Below are 19241 nucleotides of genomic sequence, written 5' to 3' on the forward strand. Positions count from 1 at the left end.
ACCCCTCCGGCATGGGGCCAGGCTGGGCGCCAGGGCCAGGACAAGCTGCGTCGGTGCACAGCTATCTCCTGGCTGAGCACTGTGCGCAGATAGCAGCACAACGAGAGCAGGCGGCTGGCAGGGCGCAGACCCCGTCCACGTGCTGCTGGGAAGTGCTGGGCAATGGTGGCTGACAGCAGCTGGAGCTGCTGGAGGGGAAAAGCAGAAAGGATCCAGGAGGTCTGAAGACAGGTTATATAATGCTGAGAGCTGAGGGAGACGGAGCTTGTCCTGCGGATAAAATTGATTACAACCGATAATAATGCTGTCTGCTACTAATCATGAACCATTTGCAAAGTCAAAACACAGGAGGACCTTCTCAGAGCACACAATCATGCACTGGGGTCCCTGGGAAAGGCCAGATGAGCTCTATCCCAAGCCCTGAACACTACAGTTGTGACTTGCAGCACAGGGATGGTGCTGATGCCATGCTTGCTACTATGTCTGGCTGGCCTGGCTGATCCAGCTGCAGAACTGCTGACCATGCGGTTGCTCTTGCATGGTGCTCTGTGGCATCCTGCAGACACATTGCCTTACTGGCAATGCACGCCTGGACTGCTTAGGTGATGCTACATTGTGTGATGCTTATATATCCCACATACCAGTGTATGAGGGTGTTGCTTATTTTTCTTTCAAGAGATTGACCACCTCCCTTAGCTCAGGCTGCCTTGGTACCACAAGGATTTCACTGAAGGCTATGGTGGGATCCTTTTAGAAAGGTCTTGCTGTCCATCAGGTTGTCAGTGGAGGCAAACAGCACATCTGACCTCCAGCCAAGTGTTCTGTACAACAGTGTAAACACGGGCTCTGCAGCCAGCAGCCACAGCATAAACTCCCATGCATAGTATCATGGGGTGCTGCATGCATAAATGCTTTTCAGCAAATGTTTCTTTTCTCCTTGAGTAAGAATGATCATTTCTATATCTACAATGAATGGTCACCTTAGAAAAATGCAAGAATGGTGTAAGAGGCCAGCACTGCTTCAATAGAGAAATCACTTCTATTGTAATATGCCTTTGAGAAACAGCTTTATAAATAAATTATTTTTCTTTTCTCCTCTGCCAAAATAATAAATATCTTACTGTTTTTTTAAATCTGCCTCTTAGAAAGCGAAGTTTGGAAGTGCCCACTTGCTTTGCAATGAATACCTTCACAAGAGCTATAGATGATCTGGATTAGGTCTCTGCTCCATCTTGGCAGGGTTGAAACCCATGTTTTAGGGGTGTAATCTACCTAACAGGCTATTCCAAGTGGTGAAAGTTCTGGGTCCCTTGTTGGGTCCAATCCAGTCTGTGTACACGCTATGTGGTAAAGAAGAGCCAGAACAGAAAATTTTGTCAGGGCTGGCAGATGCCTGCAGGACACAGCCTTGATTCAGCAACACTGAACAAGAAATGCAATCACAGATTTGTACACTATGGACCTACTACCAGTGAAGCCACTGAGGCCATCCTGGTTTGACTGAACAATTCAAAATTATTCTATCTTTCCTCATGGGGGATGCTTTCTGGCTCTTGCCTGCTCTGGACTCTCCAGTTTTTCCACATCTTTTCTAAAGTCTGTAGCATCCAAATGGGGATGCAGTACTCAAAGCAAAGCCTCTTAGGAGTGATGATTAGAATCAAAAGCTTGCTTTAGTTTGCCTACTGGCAGCATTTCAGATCTCCTTAGGATACTTTTTTTGCAGTAGTGCCTGTTAGAGATGGCAGTGACGAACCTGTAATAAATCAGCAAGATGCAGGAATGTGCTAATTCTCAAAATCTCCTGCAGTCCTCTCAGCAGGACAAGTAAAGAAAGCTAGGATTTTTTTGGTATCCATTACACACTAATTTGTCTGACCTCTACTACACTTTGTATCACAGAGGCACCATGAAAAAGAATGATGTGAAGAGGAGGTGGAATGAATTTGTTGTAACTCTAGAGAGGTGGTAGGAGAGCACCAATCTTAGTTGCTTCCCAGGTAATTTGCAGGAACCAGCTTCCACAGACCAGACCTCCTCTGGATAAAAGTCAATGACGCAACCTGGCACAGTTACTCCGCACTTTTCATAGCCTACCTTTGCTACAGCCACATCATTTGCAGCCCTCTTACCTCCATAAGGATCACACTATTAGTAAGGAAGGGATGGCTCAGCAGCTTTGTACTTGTAATTATTTTAGGCCAGTGGGTTACAAGGCAGTCAGCAATGGTCCTCTGCAGAGAAGAACAATACCTGGGCAAGGTCCACCATTGCCTGGTGTCTTGCACACCTGGTTTTCCATTTGAGATGTTTCCTTTCTGGCTCTAGAATTAAGCAAGTATAAGTAGCATGGACCAGCTCTACATCAGCTTTCATGGACACACTTGACATGGCTCTGATCTGCCTGGACCCTGAAGGATGCACTTGTGCCTCACCGTCCTCATCAGTAAAATGGCAACAATGATCTGAATATGCTGTGTAAAAAATGCTCCCTTCTACTGGTTTAAAACAAGAAAATTTTGGCTACTGGAGACAGATACTGGACTTGTACAGAGTATTGCTGTGAAACTCAATGTAAGGTTGTTTTGCAAAACTGAGGAAAGAGCTGATAGTACATTTTGGTCATATTTATAATGAATCAGGACTGCTTAATATCTTCATCAATGACATAGACAGTAAGTGCACCCTCAGCAAGTTTGCAGATGACTCCAAGCTGAGTGGTGTGGTTGGCACGCCTGAGGGATGGGATGCCAACCAGAGGGACCTGGACAAGCTCAAGGAATCAGCCCCTGTGAACCTCATGAGGTTCAACAAGGCCAAGTGCAAGGTCCTGCACCTGGGTCGGGGCAAACCCCAGTATCAGCACAGGCTGGGGGATGAAGGGATGGAGAGCAGCCCTGCCGAGAAGGACTTGGGGGTACTGGTGGATGAAAAGCTGGACATGAGTTGGCAATGTATGTTCGCAGCCCAGAAGACCAACCCTGGGCTGCATCCAAAGCAGCGTGTCCAGCAGGGCGAGGGAGGAGATTCTGCCCCTCTGCTCCGCTCTGACACGACCCCCCTGCAGTACTGCATCCAGCTCTGGAGCCCTCGGCACAGGAGAGACACGGACCTGTTGGAGCGGGGCCAGAGGAGGCCACAAAAATGCTCAGAGGGATGCAACAGCTCTGCTGTGAGGACAGGCTGGGAGAGCTGGGGGGGTTCATCCTGGAGCAGAGAAGGCTCCAGGGAGACCTTATTGCAGCCAGCCAGAACTTAAAGATTGGGGCAGACTTTTTAGCAGGGCCTGATATGATAGGAGAAGGGGTAACAGATTTAAACTACAAGAGGGTAGATTTTGACCAGATATAAAGAAGAAATTTTTCACAACGAGGGTGGTGAAACCCTGGCCCAGGTTGCCCAGAGATGTCGTCGATGCCCCATCCCTGGAAACATTCCAGGTCAGGTTGGACGGGGCTCTGAGCAACGTGATCTAGTTGAAGATGTCCCTGCAGGGGGGTTGGACTAGATGGCCTTTAAAGGTCCCTTCCTACCCAAAGATTCTGTGATTCTACGATACTGAACTTTAAAAGTTCTAAAAATTTTTGTTAAAAAAGATCTGCAGAAATGTGTTTTTTGGGGGTTTGTTTACACAAAGATCCATGTTTTCATCTTTCAGGAAACTCTTTTTTGTTGTACTGAGACAGTTGCCTCCTCCGCATAAACCTCACAACTGAAAACTTGTGTCATCCACCCTGGCACTTCATCAGTGCAAGGCTGCATGCTAGCGTTTAGCCAGGATGGCACCCAGCAGATGTGATGCAGAAGAAAACACTCAGATAAACAGGTGAGAGAGTTCATCTCCAGCATGTGAAGTGACACCCTTCTGCATGTGTGGCTTTGGGAGGAAGGAGTGCAACAGCTATGGGCACTGATATGTAAAGCGTGTCACTTTAATAATGTGGGTAACTGTGATATTTACTGAACTGCTGAGATGAAGGCATCTTTGCTCCAGATTCAGTCTCTGTAGTTACAAACACCCTCCTCGCTTTGGGTCCCAGGCAGCACTGCAAAAAGCTCTGCTTGTACTCAGGTGCAAGCAGCTGCTGGGGTCTAACCCTGCCACCCTCTAGGGAAGCTTATTCCAACTTTTAAAGCCTTTCAGAAAGCTTTGATAGAGCTGAGGAGCTCTTTGGTGCTCAGGGGTCTCTCTGCAATGACTCCTATGCTTATAGCCTCACCAGGGCAGATTGCAGAGGGGCATCCAGTTCAGGTCCCTGAATGGGAGAGGTGGCAAATGCAGTGTCACTGGTTTCTCAAGTTTCCATTGCCCAGTCCAGGAGTGCAGGATGTGTTTTGGCCAGGAATATTTGGTGTCATCCACCCTAGTCAATGCGAGGTGCGTGCATTATCCCAGGTGGTATGCTGCTGCAATGCCCCTGATAGGCCCCAGAGTAAAGTTTAAGGGGTAGCGTGATGGAGATAGTCCCAACTTGTCAGTGAGGTAGGAGTTTGTTGCTTATCTTGTGTCACTGCAGGAATCTATCATTATTGACTATATCCTTCTCCTGTACAACTCTGGTATGCTGATGTTTCCCCATAACTTCTCCAGTGTGATGTCTCTTGGGCAGTCTCTCCTATAATCTTCCTGGAGGTAAGATGTGCTGGTGTAAATGGTGGCAGGAGCAGTTCAGGGACACTTCTGGCAAGTTGTGTGGCCCCTCTGTACATACCGTCTCCTGTGTCCATAAAGAATATTGGTTTGAGAAATGTGGGAAGGTGTGCTGCCATCCTGGTACCTTGGGAACTTCCCCCATGCCTTGACCTCAGCATCTCCAGTGCCCTGACCCTGCATGCTATCTGGTGTGAGAGCATGTGCCCAGCCCATCCACTTTGGCTGAGCAGAAAGTTGCTGTGTCCCTGCCTAATGCCTCCCCGAAGCTAAAGTGTACAGGGGTATTAACCAGGGAGGAGTGTATTTGGGTAAATGCTGGGTAAGCAGAAACACACAGGAATCCTGTGCTGACCTGCATCTGCCCAGAAGGGGTCCTGAGAGGGGTCAGGGTTGCTGTAGTTGGTGGCTAACATAGGTATAGTGCCCTGGTTGACAAAGTTATAGTGCCCTGCTCAGCACAGCCAGGGGACCAAATACTTATCCTGACCTGCAGCCAGAGCTGAGCACACAGGGCCCCTCTGGAGAGGTCCTTAGTCAGATGCCTGTGTCTGTGTGCCTCATGCTCTGCTTACTTCAGAATTTGCTCTGACATCTCAAGTCTAGGAAGATTCCATTTAGAATAAAAATAGGAATTCACATAATCAGTGATTTCCCAAGAAAGCATTTTAACTGCCTAATCACAAAATTGTCATGGCAAAAGCCACGGTGGCCGATAACTCCAACTAGCGACATCCTTAGGGACAGATATTGATTATGACACACGTCAGCACCATACCCCAAAGCTTTTATTTCCTCCTTAATAAACCCCAGTTTTGAATGTCCACAGTCTGTATTTCTAATTTTTCCAATTGTTTTTGATTATAATTTTCAGTGCTAGGTTTTGAAGCCAAGACAGGCCTCAACCGCTTTTGGTAGAGGCTAAAATGTTCCAGACTGCTAGAGAAACTTTAAAAACATCACGGAGGTAAAGAAGACAGAGAAGACCAAAGTATTGACTGTTTGCAGGTGTATCTGCAAACTTGTGTGTAAAATCATTCCCCTAGAAGAGCCACCCTCCTGCTATACAGCCTTTGCAGATCTGAACCTGTGCACTACATGCCTCTAGATTTATGGCCTTTTTTTGTGATCTAGTGCAGCACCTCTAAACTTAGACGGGCTGAAATCCTGTGGTCCAGCGCTACAGTACAGGGTACCAGAGCAGGTAGCCATTCAGAGATGCTAAACAGAGAGGCAAGAGCACAACGAATTGTATGAGCATAGCAAAATCCAAGGAAGTGAAATTTTTGAGTAAGAAATTGTGAAAAACTGAGTGCTTGCGTCCCCATCTAGTGGTCATGTTCAGAAGGAAGAATGCTCCACCATGGCACTTTTAGGATTGTGCCCACAGGTACTGTTTTGGCACTTCCCTTCAGCCCCCTCATGGCAAGCAACACCTGGCCCTCCGCTCTCAGGACCGCGGAAGCATTCTTTTTGTTATCCTAGACCACCATCTAGTGGGTGCTGGTGATCACACCACAGCCACAGGAGAGGGCTACGCGATGGCCCGTGGAGACCAGGTTGCTCTTCTGACCTGATCCAGAAGCAATGCCTGAATGAGCAGCGCTGTGTGTCAGCAGGAAGTCGTTTAAATTCTAGTTTCACTCAGCTGGACTGTTCGTTACATGCAAAGCAATTAACACAAAAACATTCCCCTTCATGCCAGTGGTGCATTGTCCCATGTTGTTACAGTGTCTGCACTTGAACTTGCACGCAGTTCCTAGAAATGCTGAATAAGCCCGCTAATATTCCCTTATTTTATAAGCCAGGTTCAGTTCTGCAGTGTGTAGCTTCACTCATGAATCAATCCACTGATAGCACCTATTGATATTTTCACTGTAGCAAGTATTTTACTTTGTAGATTTTCCCACTGAAATCACTGTGAATCCTTGCAGATGAGGATATGACAATGAACTGGATTTAATAACATCCTGAAAGCTTTCTGAAACTATACCAGATGCCAGAGAAAAGACAAGGTGTAGGCTGTGTAGGTGGTTGGTTCCTCACATGGGCTTCATCAAAACTGTGAGGAGATGACCTCTTTCCTTACAGCTGGAGAAAGATTGGTGGCTTTCCTTCCTTAGGGAAAAAAACTACGTCTCAGTCCTTCCTAAGTGGGAAATAAATTACAAGAAATCACCTGCTGAGTTAGAACTTCTGAAAACATTAATGGTGGTAACTAACATCACTGTCATGTTGTTAAAGACCCTCACAACAGCTTATAGGCAACTGTTAGTTTCCAATGAATGAACCAACACCTTCACATTGCAGGTGCCCTGAAATCAGGCCAAAAAATGTGTTTTCTTTATTGTTGTAATTTCCAACAAGCAAATCTTTGTAAATCTGTGGCTTGGCAGCTGTTCAATAACCCAACGTCATTAACACAGCAACTTCTGGCTGAAGGTCACGATGCCACAGGAGGTCTCAGCCGTCACAAGAGGGATCACAATTCTAACAAACCATCAGTCTGAGGTGGATCTAGAAGACCCACAGAAATGGTCTGGCAGGTGGGAAAACCCGTGACATTGGTCAACTGAGTGTGGCATAAACCCATGCTGCTGTTGAAAAAGGAAGCCCTATCTTTCCTGAGGTTTCTTGTCCCTGACAGCTCTCCTGTGCCATAAATAATCAGTCTTCTGACAAATAATCCCATCAGTGCAGAGACAAGTTTAAAAAATAGGTTTTCAACCAGATTAATTCTAGCAGAACCTGACTTACAGAGAGTCCTGCACATGATTCCCAATTAATAATGGTCACTGAAAAACATAGAAGTGCTTGTGGAAGGGACCTCTGGAGGCCTGTGGTACAACTTTCTGCTTAAGCCAGGTCCATCACCAACAGCAGAGAAGGTGGTATATCTACTGCGCAGACAAAGTGGTATATCTACTGACCAACATGGTGTGAACATCTAATGATTACCTTCTTGTCCAGGGCATTGGTAGAGCGATAGAGTTGGAAATGAGATCATGGTTACCAGTAGTGCTGTCTTCACTCTACAGCCTCTGTTTCTGTTCCTGTTGATGAATGCTTACAGCTATGGAACAAAATGCCAAGTGATGTTATTACTATCATGTTATGGAACACAATACTGTGTAAATCCTTCAAGGTCTGAGCTCATCCAAATTATGAAGTCTCAGAAGTAGAAAGCCTTCAAACAGGGTGGGTTGTGGGTTTTTTTCTGAGAGCTCAGCCATGGAAAAATATTTAATTTGTCAAAGTCATAGTGACTTTTAGGCCATGTCCCTTTAGAAATGGTGACCTAACAATAGTACTAATCAGAAAGTATGGCATTTATAGTATCTTAATGGCATGCACCCAAAATAGATTCTAGTTATATCAGCAAGTTGACAAGCTCACAGGGTACAGATAACTCTTGTAATTAATTTCTAAAAGTCACAGGAACTGTAAAGTTGGTGTGGGCGGAGCGGAGTTTACTTTTTACTGAAATAATAAAGTGCCAGAATCACATTTACCCTGGTATTATTACAGACTTACTTGAAGGTACATTAAATCAGAATCTGACCTTTGAACTCTGTTAGGATAAAACTGTTAATTTTCCTCTCTTATGCTAATGATGCTGGAGAAGTATGGGCTCTAATTAGAACATGAATAGAGAACACACTGTGACCTGCTGGCTCTTAAGGTCTAGTGACGGTAACTTTCTGAGGTACATTCTTGCTAAATCACCTGCCTTAACTAGGTCACACAACTCACTATGCTAGTACTATGTATTCATTAGAGAAGTACAATAATTCCTATAATTAATGTTTCCCAACATTTCCATGATAAAAGCATGTTCACAGTTTCTTATAGGTTTAACAGGCTTTAATGCTCTGAACTGAAATTTTCTGTACTGCATATCTGTATCAGAATAAGGGCTTAAATTAAAAATGTAATTATTGTTTTTTAGATACTCAGGTAATGGGTAATTACTCTCACAGCTTTTCAGTATTAGTGTTTGGCTCGCTCAGTTTGTAGGACATGTCTACTTTGGGACAGGAACTTAATTCCATAAAAAATGGAGCTACGTCAGCCACATTGTATAACCCTGAAAATCATGGTTCTCATGTGATTAGAGACATGCCAATATTTCCAGCTAAATTCCCTGCAAATTGTCTGCACCAAATGTGATCCAGTTCTCCAAGGAAGAGGCACAGACAGAGTCTAGACCCACACATAGACTCAGGCTGCCATTTGGACATCACACATCTGCCCGCACTACTAGCCCTGTAAGCTGCCAGTGAACATGCATGAAACAAAAAAAATCTTACAAAGCTGTTCAGAGTCTAAGGCCATGATCAGAGGAGATGATAAAATTGGCTTTAAGTCAGCTGGGATCAAATAAAAAATGCTGCAACCTAATGACTAGAGTTTCAGTAGTATTGCCTGGGGCTAATTCTAATTTAGCAGTGTTGTGTTCTCTTTCAGCTCACTGTAACAACAGGTATTCAAAGACCTGACCTAAAGGCCTGTCTGCCAGCTACTTTCACCTTGCTTTCTGCTCTGCCCATTCTTAGATTCCAGTCCCTGCACTGTTGCGTAGGTGAACTGAGACCTCAGACCTCCTATTCTCTTGGGTGCTTGCTGGGTATTTTCTTGGCAGCTGTTGGTTGTCAAAAGTTGCATTTAGTCTCTGAAAGTTGTATTTAGTCTCTGAGTACAGCTGCGGCTTTACCCATCATGATGAAAATCCTGTTCCTGCATATAAGACTACAGCTCAAAATTTTACATAAAGAGGGCATTAAGATTGAATACTTTGTATTCAGACTGTGCACCAAACACAGAATAATTAAATAATATTAATTATTATTCATTTCCTTGAATGATTTCCTCTGCCATGTCCCTTTTATTTTAAATCTTGGATCCTCTCCAGAATTTAGATGCTTAATCCCCATGGAAATCAATGAGTTCAACAGCCTTGAGGATCTGGGACTTCTTCTAGATGAACAATAATTTTACAAATCTCTTTCCCATTCTTAGCTCCAGAAAGGTGAGGTTCCTGCTCAGGCCTAATCCAAATGTTTCTGAAACCTTGCTATGTGTCCTCCAGGTATCTGTGGATACCATGGCCAGAGCCCTGCCCCCAGAGACCCCGAGGATGACTTGCTAAGGACTATGTAGCACGTCAAATAGTGGCAAGTTTTTTTAAGCCAGGGAAGGATGGCAGGACCCATCTTGGGTGAAAAGCAACACTCTCAATGGTATTTTTCTTCTCCCTTGGTAGCCTGCTGAGTGAGAGGTTAAAAACAGTCTTCTGTTGCTTAAAGTGCCCCCTTGAATGCAGACATGGCTTTCCCTGATCTCCACAATCTTTTAAAGATGATGGAGCATGTCTGTTCAGTGACAGCCAGCTTTCAGCCCCCTCCCACTGGGTCCCATGGTCTTGTGTGCGCTGAGAGTTCTCAAGAGATTCTTGACTTGATTCTGTCTCTGTCTGAACCCTGTCTCTAAGTGGCTTGGGAGACCTCCTTGGTGGAAAGTGAGAGAAAGACAGCATTTGATGTCCCTTGCCAGTTTCAACTCTAGTTGAGTTTTGGCTTTCCTAACACCATTCCTGCATGCTGAAGAAGTATTTGTATATTCCTCTTTAGTAGTCTGTCCTTGCTTCCAACTCTTGTATACATATTCTTTTGTTCATTCACAAGTTCTGTGTTTAGCCGAGTTTGTCTCCCAACACATCTACTTTTTTCTCTGATTGCTGGGACAGATTGCTCTTGTGCTTGGAGAAAGATGTCCTTAACAAGCTGCCAGCTCTCTTGAGCTCCTTTGTTTTTCAAAGCTGCCTTCCACAGAATCTCACCTCACCTATTCCTGAATAACCCAAAGTCAATTCTCTTGAAAGGTCTGTAGTCTGCCATTTGCCTCTCTCACTCACCTCAGGATCTTGAATGCCATAATTTCATGGTTGCTACACACAACACTGCCATTGATTATCACATCCCCAAACAGTCCTTCCTTGGTCATGAGTACCAGATCCAGGAGGGCGTCCAACTGAACTAGAATGGTAAGAATTTGTCCCTAACACACTTTAGAAACCACCTGAATATCTTGTGCCTGCTGTGTTGCTCATTCAACAGATAATATATCTTGCACTAGTAATCATACAACTCCAAATAGTCTTGTTTGATCTACAGAAAAGTTCCATCAAATGCTGAAAACAGATATTGATTTAAACATAGGTATCCTGTATGTTTTCTAAATTAGTGCTATTCATTTATTCTTACTAACTTTTGCCAGTCTTGCTGTTGTATTCCTGGTGGAAAATTCTCCTAGCAGCTAAACCAGGATGGTTTAGATGTATGGTACTTGCAAGAGGAATCAGAAGCGTGGCCCTCAGATTCTGCTTTACACTAGTGTGATAGCTTGTGAGGGGTGTGTATTCAAACGATCAGGCACTAGGCATGCTGTTCTTACACTATGCCACTGCTTTGAAGCAATCATCAGGGGTAAGACTAAAGTCATGTATCTCTTGGTGTCTACCCCCGAGCTAGCTGCTGTTGGCTCCGCTACTAATGAGTAGAGACCTAGTCAATGCAGTCAGGGGAGGTTAGATGCTCTGACCAAAGCAGCTAACAAAACATGGAGCAGCATTTGGAGAACAAGAAGAGCACAGGAGTGTGGTTATGTACTATACTGTCTCTGCACTGTATGCGCTATACATTATCATTTTGTGGCCTTGGTGCACCTACATTTTGAGCAGCATGTGCAGTTCTGGAGACAGTAGAGTTAGAAGTCACAGAGAATGCCAAATACTGATCTTTGGGATGGAGCAGCAGCCTTCCATAAACTGAAAGCATTTGAATTCTTCAGTCTGGAGAAAAGGCTAGGAAAGATATGGTCAAGGCTTATACAGTCACAGAGTAGTTAGCTGAGAGTTACTGTCCAGTAAATCCTGTAAGACTGTAACAGTGAGGCACTAATGAAAGCAGTAAATGGGAATCAAGGATCTGTTTAACTCTGGAGAGACCTTCTGGGTCCTGCAGCCGTGGGAGGCTACGAAGGCAGAGCAGAGGGCAGGAAACAGAAAGATCCACGGACAGCCGGTCTCAAAGGTCCCAGTCCGACGATCGCAGGTTCTGGAGATCTGCACGGGGCGCGGGCCGCAGAGAGCGAGTGTCCCCATAACCTGTCGCTACAGGGAGACCCGCAGCCAGGGTGCCCGCTCGGGCCCGGCCCAGACGGCACGGCGGACACCTCGGGCTCAGCCGGGCCGCCCTGCCGAGCCGGAGGCGGCACCCGAGGCACCAGCATGGGCAGCCTGCGCCGCCGCACCCCAGGCGGCCCGGGGCAGCCTGGCTCCGCCGCTGCACCCCAGGGCCAGGGTGGGCCGCGCGCAGCGGCGCTGCCCGCCCAGGACCGCCTGCCCCAGGGCAGCCGAACGCGGCTACCCAAGCAAGACAACCGCGCATGCGCGATTCTACACGGAGCAGCCGTAAATTGACGCATGCGCTGCCCGGCGTGGGCCTGCTGTAAGTGGAAGCCGTCCGGCTGCGCGGTGCATTGTGGGCGTGATTGAGGAAGTAAAATGGCGGACCTAGCGAACGAAGGTAGGCGGGTGCTGGCGGTGCGCAGCGGTGCCGGCCGCAGGCCCGCTACCGGCTTGGCCCTGCGCCGTTGCGGTCCCGGCCCGAGTCAGTCCCTACGATCCGCTCTCAGAGGCGCGCCCGGGCGCGGGCCCGCCCTCGCCCTCAGAAGCGTCCCCTCCCCGCGGCCTCTCCGTGCCCCTCTGGGGCGAGCGGCCGGACAAAGGGAGCGCCCGGCCGGGCCGCCGCGCACCCCGTTGGCCCCACTTTGCCCTGTGGGGCCAGCTGTGGGGCGGGGGTTGGGGCTGGCGGTGGGCAACGCGGGGCACCGGTCTGGGGCTATGCTGGCAGGTGGCTCCCGGGGGCGGCGCCCGCCGCGGGTCCGTGCTGCCGCTCTCCCTGCCCGCAGACAGCGTGCCCTGCCTCCCCCGGCGCCGCGGAGCGAGCCCCGCCGCTGCCGGAGTGTGTCAGCGAGCGCTGCGCCTCCCCACGGAGGGGGTTCTGAGCTGCTTCGTAGCTCTCCTTGCCCAGCCGCTTTTTGGGGTCATTGTCCGCAACTTCAGGACTGTCGTAAATCTTTCCTTATTCGCACTCGTGTTAATCCTTCCGCTAGCTAAGGGAATTGTAGAGGCGTATTACGTAAAACTAGGTGAGGTGTAATAACACATGTATTATTTTTTAAGCTGAAAACCTCTGAAGTAAAGAAATTGTGGTTTCATTTTTCTGTGAAGAGGGCTAGGAAAACATGGACTGCACGCTATAGAGTGGATGTTCTGCTCCAAGGTGTGTAGAACATCGTTTAAGTGGCAGTGGGCATGAACAGTTTGCCTTTGAGAATGATTAACTTCCCTCAAAGTCTCTGCAAAACCGAGTTTGTCCCAGCTGTCTCTGGTGTTTTGCATCCTTATTCTCAGGTAATGAAAGAGGGCGTGGGGGGAGACTGCCTGGAAGGGCGCAAATGAAAGTCTGTTAGACCCCTTCTTTTGAGCTTGTTTCTTACATTTTAATTCTGTATTAATGTTAAACAACAGGAAGCAAACATCTGTTCTAGGTGTAGGTTTTGAAGATGGAGTCTACAAGCAGCAAAGCACATAATTACACTTACTTGACAAATCCTGTGATGCAGCATGTCTTGGGCTGTTGGCTCCCAAACTCAAGATCAGCTGTCAGTGCCCAAAGAGGCATGATAAGTGGTCTCAAGAATGGTAGTAAATAGTCAAATGTATAATGGCTATTTGTGAGAAACTCAATGATATTATAATAAATTTTGATGGTTTATTGTGTTCTTTTAGAACCACAAGTTTGGGAATGGCTATCTTAAGTTGTGCAAGCCCTTCACTTTATCTCCCCATTCTAATGGGGAAACATTAAGCTCGATGGTGAATTCCAAGTTACCAGTGTTTATTACATCTTTTGATGCTGACTTGTCATGTGTTTCTTCCTCTATCTCTATATTTCTGCAGAATCATGTAGACTGTGTGCGGCAGAGGGAAAGTGTGGTGCCATCCTTACTTTTCATCTGATCTTCCTTTTTCTCTCTCTTTTCAGTCCCTTTCCTGACTCCATCTGCTAATCTCTTTAGTTTGTACTTGCATCTCCTTCCAGAGTTGCCATCTGCATCCTTTGCTGTTCTGTTTCTTCTTGCAATAAGAATATGATACAATCTTTTGTAAGATTAAGCAAGATCAGATTGCTTCTGAACTATTGTCTCTTCTGCTCATTCTAATATCATTGACTGCATTGTTTGGTGTTAGTATTCTTTCCTCCAGTTCCACTTTTGAGGTGTATGTTCTTTGTATACCAGTGCAAATACACATATTTTCTGGAATTGGCATCCTTCTACTGAAAGTCAGTGGATTCCAGTCTTTCTTCTTGCCTTGTTTGCTGTCTCTGACATGGCAATGATGTTCTTGGGTGACTTTTTTTGTTTTTAGCCTAATTCTTAAACACATCAATCTGCTTTATTTTTGCAATCCTGTAGGTGAATGTTTTATTTCCTTGTGCCCAGGTATTTTCATTTGAATGTATGAAGTGACTATTTTGATATTGATGATTCTTTGATATTCTGCTTCATAATCATCTTCTCTTGTTTGAAGTGTTAGATAGCTAAATGTTCATGTTCACAAACCAAGTGTAGTTAAAACAATGCTCTTAATACTCCTTAATCATGATTTATCTGTAGAACAGTGCTATCTCAGTCATACTTCATTGTAAGGTGTGAAGCTATTCTTTGACATATAGTAGACACAAGTACCTAGAAAGAGGTTTCAGTCATTCCTGCAGATTGTTTTTACTTAGCATGTTTGAACAATAGTTTTTCTTGTCTGTTCATGCAAGTGAAATTTGCTTGCTCTTACCCATTTGATTACTGCAATGAACCTTCTTCTGGCCTTGACAGGTGCTGTGTTGTTCTGCCTGTGTCCTTTCATCTTACTAATGCAAAGCTCTTTTAATCTGTCACTTTTACAATGGCACCCCTTTGTTTCAATAGATTCATTGTTTTTTTCTTTGCCATCACTATATTAATTATCCTTACCTTCTAGATTCTGTTGTCTCTCTTAGTCTATTGTCTGTCTTAAATCACCACTGAGATGTCAATACTGCCTCCAAGTAACCATTCTACCAATGTCCTTTAAGCCTTCAAACTATTTTAATGGATGATCTTTCTGCGATGCACTTCTTCAAAGCTACAAGCATTCCCTCTAATATTCTCGTAACTACTTCATTTTCTTCATTCTAATAATTCCTTAAATTTTTTCCATTCACTTGTCTTTCCTTTTTCTCTAGTGTGTTGGTGAAACTGTATGCCTCCCTCTTTGTAGTGGTTTGATGGCAAGCTGTATCTTGGCAGAAGAAGGTTTTTGGATTTAAGGGGGTCCTCTGCTGCAGAAAAGAGGGGTGAAGGATGAGGTGGTCCAAGTGCCACTTTCCAAAGAAGTTTGTACTGTGAATTTTCCCAGGAACAGGTCCTGGTCTTGGCATTGCCCCTCGTCATGAGAGGAGATGAGCTGGTAAGTGTGGAGCTAATGAAGAGGAGGAGAGAATTAACTTCTCCTTGGCTGTGTGATTTGATTGACTTTGTCACAAAGATTTAGTGATATTGTGATAAAGGCTTTGGCGACTGGCATTGTGAGAAGTTTGATCACTGAAAACCAGGATTTTGGAATGGTAGGCACAATTGTTATTACTATTGTATAAAGTAGTTACTGAATGGTATTAGAAATTTGCTTGTATGTAACTTGCTGTTGAAGCTGCTCTTTAGATGATGGGATCGCCTTTTGTTGAGAATGAATTACTTGTACTTTTTCAGTGATTGAAAGGTGGTAAAGTTTTTCTTAGGGCTAAAACTTGATCGCTTTCTTCACATTTCCCTTCAGGAGGTTCTGCACCACCTGTGTGGGCAAACTGTCTCCTTAGACTCCAAACACAATTTATTTTGCTTTATGAAATTGCCAAATATACAGTTCATGATCGTAACAAGTTTACTGCCTTAAATGTACAGAAGACAAGAGAATCAAAGCAGTTCCTTTCAGAGTAAAAGTATCATTCCTTTGCCAAACTTGTATGATGCTGACACTGCTTCTGTGCTGGTTTGTTGGAGTTTTTTTTTTTACCCTGAATGTATAATTCTACTTGCCTTATAGTAGCTTTCAGAGAGAGGGAGGTCTGTGTTTACTTTGAGGGGAAAAGCTGGCATTCACCGCTGTCTCTGATGTTTGTAAACCCTATAAATAAGATCTGTTTTTCCCATGGTGATTTACTTCAGATAAAGTAGGAGATGCAAAATTAAACTGAGTGATTTTTTTTTTTGAGATGTCCTAATAATTCACACCCATAAAGTACTATTTCATTTACAAGATAGAACTGTCTAAATACTTTTTAATGATTTTTGTTAACACTTTTGGGAGTTCTTGATAGATACTTTATCTACATTGCAAAGTAGTTGGGCTGCCTCATGGTTTTCTTCTTCCTGTCATGTGAAAAACTGCTACTTCTTTCCATTTCTAACATGTAGCATTTGCTTTATGTGAAGTACCTGAGCTGAAATAGTAAAATTACCTAATGTAGAGGGTGACTTACTTCTATTAATGCCACAAGGGCTTAGGAAATGAAATAACATATGCTCTGCAAACACAAAGGTTTGTGCTTTAACTATGGTGTATGGAATTTTTATTTCATCTTAAATACATAAAAAGCATCCTACCTTCCCATGCCAACTGTGGAAGTACCGTCTGGAAGTAGCCTGGTTACTCGTGCTATTGGAGACAAAAAAAAAAAAGTGTGAAGGTGAACAAGAACATCAGAAGTTTTACTTCATAAAAAGCAACTTATCAGAGTTTTGAAAATGAGGAAGAAGTTATCTTTTTTTCCCAATGTCAGTTATATTCACCATGACATCACTTGTGAAGTATGGCTGTAAATGATCCAGTCATGTTTCTTGTACCTTCTGACATGAAGTATGATTGAACTTTACTTGTTGGGGTCTTTTTTGGAGATCAGCTGTTGATGTGGTAACTTGCTCATTGCTTTCAGTCTATTTGTAGCTATTGGAAGAGTCTTGTTTTGTTACCATCACCTTTAGAATTTTATAATGCTGCAAATTGCCCCTATCTCTTCTAATACGTTTTTTTTTTTTTGGCATGATTATTCTGCTCTTTATAACTTAAAAGTATTAAGGTGAAAAAGCACTTCTGTGGCCTGAGCTTTTCAAATAAGCATAATTAAACTTAACTTCGAACTTAAATTTTTCTTGACCCTCAGATAAGCCTTTCACAGGCAATAAATTACCACTCTGAATATTTCTGGTGAGTTAACAACCTAATTGCTGTTCTCCTTTTTAACACTCTTTCACTGCTCACAGGTATGATCTACTTTTTCTCCCAGGTGATGTATTATAATGAGGTAAAGTCAGAGCAATTGTTCTCAACTTGTATGCTTTTAGTGCTGAAGGTTGCTTCTTCAGGTCCAGTCAAGGACTTGTTTGCCTGGAAGTTTCTCGGTGGTTTTTTTCCTGCCTCTTATATAGGTTTCCATGTAGTCAGGCACTTTTAAATATAATTTGGAGTAAATTTAAAAAGAAAGTGTTTGAAACAGTGTCATGCTTAGCTTTAAAAATAAATTCACCTTGTAATAACCTGGCTACAGCACGTCTGGTGAGGACTTGAGAGTTGTTTTCATGACATGGGACCTGGATTCCTTCTAAAATGTAAATATTAGAGTCACCAAGATGATTGGTAATCTGGGTTGCATGACCTGTGAGGACAGGCTGAACTACCTGGGTTTGTTCAGCCTAGAGAAGAGAAGGCTTCAGGGAGGCACATTTGGAGCTTTCCAGGGTCTATGAGGAGGTTATTAAAGAGACAGAGCCAGGCTCGTCTCAGTGGTGTATGTTGGAAGATAAGACAAAAGGTGAGAGGTGGAACGAGATGTTCAGACTGGATATAGGGAAAAGATTGGGGTTTTTGGTGGTGTGTTTTTTTTTTACCATAAGGACAGTCAAACTGTAGAAGAGATTACCCTGAGAGGCTGTTCAACCTTTATCCTTGGAAGTTAAGACCAGACTGGATAACCTCATTAACCTGGTCTGACTTCATAGCTAGCCTTACTTGGAGCAGGAGGTTGGACTTGAGACTTTCTGTAGTCCTTTCCAACCTGAATTATCCTGTGCTCTTACAACAGAGACACGATGGTCTCAGTGACAAAGGAGAAGAATGCTTTCTTGGCCTTTGTCACTGCTTTGCCATGGGATTTACTCTGTGGGCCTCGTAACTATATGGAGAAATGCATCTCTGTGGTGTACCAGGTTTGGGTGTTTTCCCTATTTTGTGCAGTTTTAACTTGGGGGCTTTTTTGGGTTGTGTTTGGTTTTTTGTTTTTTTTTTTTTTTTTTACTTAGGTGGCCTTCAAATGTGTGGCCTTCAAAAGGGACATGTCTTTTGCATCTGTACACTTAAAATAACTGTTGGATTTTTCAGTAATGGGTCATTTCATGCTGCAGTGAAGGTTTAAAAATTGGTATTGCAAAAATAACTATTATGGCTACTAGAGATGCCACCGACTGCTGTGGTTGCATTGGTATGAATGCATGGAGAGCTAAAACATGGCCATGTTTTGTCTACTTGCAGGAAACATGGTTGACATCTGTTAGTAGCTGTACCAAACTGTAATGTAGCTGTGTTAAAAATCTCATGTTAAATAGTATACATGACTTGAAGATGATACCTCTGCCTGAGGCATTGAGATAGTACTTTGCATTTCTGTGTTTTGGTTTCCAAAGCTTGCAAAGCAAGCTGAGTGGGTTTAATAGTACATACATTTTTCTGATAGCACATAGGGCATAAATTGATAGTTAATGACTTGACAGTGAAATATGTTAAAGGAATTTAGCCTGTGAAAGCCAGCACTTGAGTGTTCTGTAATTATACATGCAGGTTGAAATGTCTTGAAACTTATGAATAAACTGCAGGAAGGAGTTCTGTGGATTGAGTCATTTGCACACTTGATAGCCTACCACATTTAGGAGAAACTAAGTAGTTTGTACGATTTCCATATCTTCAGATTGGGGACTTACTGTCTCTATGACAGTAATTACTGAAGGTCTGCTTTTCTTCTTGCATGCTTGGGCTTCCTCAGAACACCTTTACTGAGACTGACTCTGTTAGAACATGGATGTTGTTTCTGCATCTCCAGCTCCTTGTTTTGCCTTGTTTCTGTCTGTGTCTGGAGAAAAGCCAAGTCTGTTCCACAATTTTTAAGAACTATGTGCTGTGTCTATTCATCTCTTAGGTGACGGAGAAGATCTCATGCTCTTTTACATGTATTGTACCTGAAGTTTGACGGTTGGGGTTTTTTTCCTTCCTTTATTTTGCCTTATTTTACCTTTAACTTAATGACAGTTCTATGGACCCAACAGATCCATTTTACTGTAAGTCATCCTTCACACGCCTTGGTGGAATGGAAGCGTGGTTGCTAAGTGAGAACATGACCTTTCATCTCTGATGTGGGCCAATACAAACGACAGTGGAATT

The 19241-nt window shown here is 44.2% G+C and overlaps 1 protein-coding gene across 1 annotated transcript in view; it reads left to right on the forward strand.

Moving 5' to 3' along the window:
* Nucleotides 1–12215: 12215 nt before the first annotated feature.
* The window catches only part of RANBP3 (RAN binding protein 3), a gene marked incomplete at its 5' end in the record, with an annotated part of 57016 nt that continues 49990 nt past the window's right edge, over nt 12216–19241 (forward strand). Inside the window, one exon of the mRNA XM_082010873.1 lies at nt 12216–12237. Coding sequence (XP_081866999.1) covers nt 12216–12237 — 22 coding nt within the window. The remainder of the gene's footprint in view (nt 12238–19241) is intronic.

This window comes from Phaethon aethereus, assembly GCF_964289735.1.
Source record: "Phaethon aethereus genome assembly, chromosome: 26".
Taxonomy (NCBI): Eukaryota; Metazoa; Chordata; class Aves; order Phaethontiformes; family Phaethontidae; genus Phaethon; species Phaethon aethereus.